The sequence below is a fragment of the Octopus bimaculoides genome, chromosome 20 (genome assembly GCF_001194135.2).
Source record: "Octopus bimaculoides isolate UCB-OBI-ISO-001 chromosome 20, ASM119413v2, whole genome shotgun sequence".
Taxonomy (NCBI): domain Eukaryota; kingdom Metazoa; phylum Mollusca; class Cephalopoda; order Octopoda; family Octopodidae; genus Octopus; species Octopus bimaculoides.
Window position 1 is genome coordinate 41,978,079 of NC_069000.1, and position 2,912 is coordinate 41,980,990.

At 38.4% G+C, this 2,912-nt stretch overlaps 1 protein-coding gene across 1 annotated transcript in view; it reads left to right on the top strand.

Annotated features, from left to right (window-relative positions):
* Positions 1–356: 356 nt before the first annotated feature.
* The window catches only part of LOC106875571 (U3 small nucleolar RNA-interacting protein 2), a 19,536-nt gene continuing 16,980 nt past the window's right edge, over positions 357–2,912 (top strand). Inside the window, exon 1 of the mRNA XM_014923776.2 lies at positions 357–918. Coding sequence (XP_014779262.1) covers positions 823–918 — 96 coding nt within the window. The 5' untranslated portion in view covers positions 357–822. The remainder of the gene's footprint in view (positions 919–2,912) is intronic.

Genomic DNA, 2,912 nt, shown 5'->3' on the forward strand with positions numbered 1-2,912 from the left:
AGTAATAGAAAAGGGTTTTTTAAATGATCCCAACGTTGTAGATGTGGTGAAAACAACAGCTAAATCACCCTTAATTTTTTTTTTCCATAGTGAAACCATATTCAACACTGTCTTTATGAGTTTATTTCTCTCAGCATAATACATGGGATCTTAAAAAAAAAAAAAAAATTCTGTTACTAAAAGGAAATATAAATGAATCTAAAAAATTTTTTTCAAGCTTATTTCCATTACACTCAAGCAAAATATTAATTTATGAATTTTTTTTCTCCCCATCCCCATCGGAAAAAAATTTCCCCCACAAATTTCTTTATAATCATAATCTGTGCCATTTGAAAGGTATTTATATAACATTTCCTTTAAAGATATCCATTTTCCTAAAAGTTACGAGGGGAAAAAATCGGATCGTGTGAATATTCCGAAAGTCCTCTCCCTCCGTCCCCGAGTCGTTGGTGCAATTTTTGTTTTCGATTCGTTTAATACACATTTTTTTAACACCTATTACATTTGTTTTTTTCTTGCTTTGGCGACCGGGAATTAAAGTAAACATTAACCACAGTATGTATGTATACACGATGGGATCCTTTCAGTTTCTGTCTACCAAATCCACTCGCCCAAGGTACCGCGGTGTAGGACCGAACCCAGAATCATGTGGACGGAAAATAAACTTACAACACAAACTACGTTTATTTCAAGGGAGATCACTGTAATGTCAAGTATTTTGACGAGTCTGCGCAGACGGTGTTTCAGCTGTCAAACTGCTTCCGGTTGCAGGTGCGATCGAAACTTCAGACTGAGTCCCCGGAGTTTAAGGAATACATTAAAATGTCTTTTTTTATACGGAACGATAAACCTTTAAAGAAACGGAAACTGCAAGATACAAAACGTCGCAAGGATAATAAGGACATTAAACAAACACAAGTATGTTGAGTATGTTTTTCTTTTTTTAATACTTCATTTAATCAAACAATTGCTCCTAACTCCACGTGTTCTTGACTTCCTGTATAAACTCGACATAGAATCTATGTTAAGCCTTATTATTCCTAACGTCGTTTCTTCTTCGTTGTTAACCCTTCTGTTATTTATTTCGTTATCATCTATCAATACATTTAATGGGTGCGCTTTGTGAGAATTCAATAGGGTGACATACAAGCTTTGTAGTTAAGAAGTTACCTTCCCAACCACATGGTTCCAGGTTCGGTCCGAAGGTGTGGCACCTTAGGCAAGTGTCTTCTGCTATTGCTTGGTGAAGGGTTAACTGAAAGCAGCCTGCTGTGTTAGTTTGTTTTATGTCCTCCATGAATTAACGGTTCGACAAAAGCGACCGGCATTTCTTAAATACAGAGGTCCCGACGTAAGGATGTTTTTACAGTGCACACTCGTTAGGGGTTAGGGTTACGTAGATACGTCGGGACGTCTGTATTTAAGAGGAAGCGACCGATAGAATAAGTGTCAGGCTTAAAAAAATAAGTCTTGAGATCGATTTGTTTCACTAAAACTCTTCAATGTGTTGCTGTAGCATGGCCGCAGTCTGAAGCTTATAGACCCAATGAGGCCGCGTGTAAACGACTGAGAACACAAGACCACCTGACAATAGCAAGGTTATTCCTCACTCCACCCCAGCTGTGTTTTGGTACTCATTTTCAGCTGAGTACGAGAATCGGACCCACGAATTAACGATCATGAACCAAACGGCGGAGGTAAAGAATACGCACAACACCCGTTTTCGGCGTAACAAAAACCCTAACTCCTAACCCCAAATCCTAAACACCAAGTGTACGTATTCTTTACCTTCGCCGCTATGACCATTCCGCCTGTTCCTTCCTTTTTTTCTTTTTAACTCGCATAGTTTACCTCGGAATGTATTAGCCAAAGTGTCTACTTTTTAAACCGGTTAGTGTGTTGTTTGAAGAAGCTTTTCACTATTTCTAGCGTGTCAAGCAACCACAGAGGGGCTCTGGTGCCTAAATTTATAAATCTTTACAACTTTATTTCGTAAAGTTACGGTTTTTTTTTTTAAAAGCGTTCTAAAGAAAGTTTTAGGTGAACAAATTTGTGTCGTAGTTTGGGGACACAATTCTGTACTTATGCCTGTTTTGAACTGCGAGGATGGAGAAAGTCTATGAAATCTTTTAACATGAAACACCAGGTACTACTAAAGCAGCGCGGACCCGAACGCGCGTCCGCGCTAGCTAGTCGTGAGTGGTCGATCCTAACCCTAACCCTAACCCTAAACACGTATTCATTTGCACACGCGGGTTAGGGTTAGGGACAGGGTTAGGATCGACCACTCAAGACTAGCTAGCGCGTTCGGGTCCGCGCTGCTTTAGTAGTACCGAAACACCATTATGAAACATGAAATTTCTTCGGGTTTCGCTACTTACTACTGATTTTACTCTGGTCAACGTGAGAGCCTCTATGTGGTCACTCAACGTGCTAGAAATAGTCAGTCTACTTTGAACCATTACACGAATTCCAAAAGATAAAAAATTTACGAGGGGTTATATGGGACACTCAATTTAGGGTTAATATAAATATCTTCACCCGTTAGTAAAAAAAAATAACCCCAGCCTGCTGGGTGTTAACTGTAGAAAACGAATATGACAAAAAAAATTTGCACAATTGAATCTGGGGTGGGGAGAAGACTTTCGGAAAATTTCCAAGGTCCGATTTTCCCGCCATAACTTTCGAGAAAATGGATATATATATTTTTTTACGGAATCCTACGTACTTGGTTATGGGGGATAAGATTCTGTAAAAGAAAATTTTCAAAATTTCGATTCACCACCCTCTCATTTTTCACTTTTTTCGGCTTTTATTTTCTTTTTTAGGATTCTGAAAAAAATTTGTTTGTAAAATTTTAATTTTTCAACGAAAAAAAAATATATATAGGCGCAAGAGTGGCTGTGTGGTAA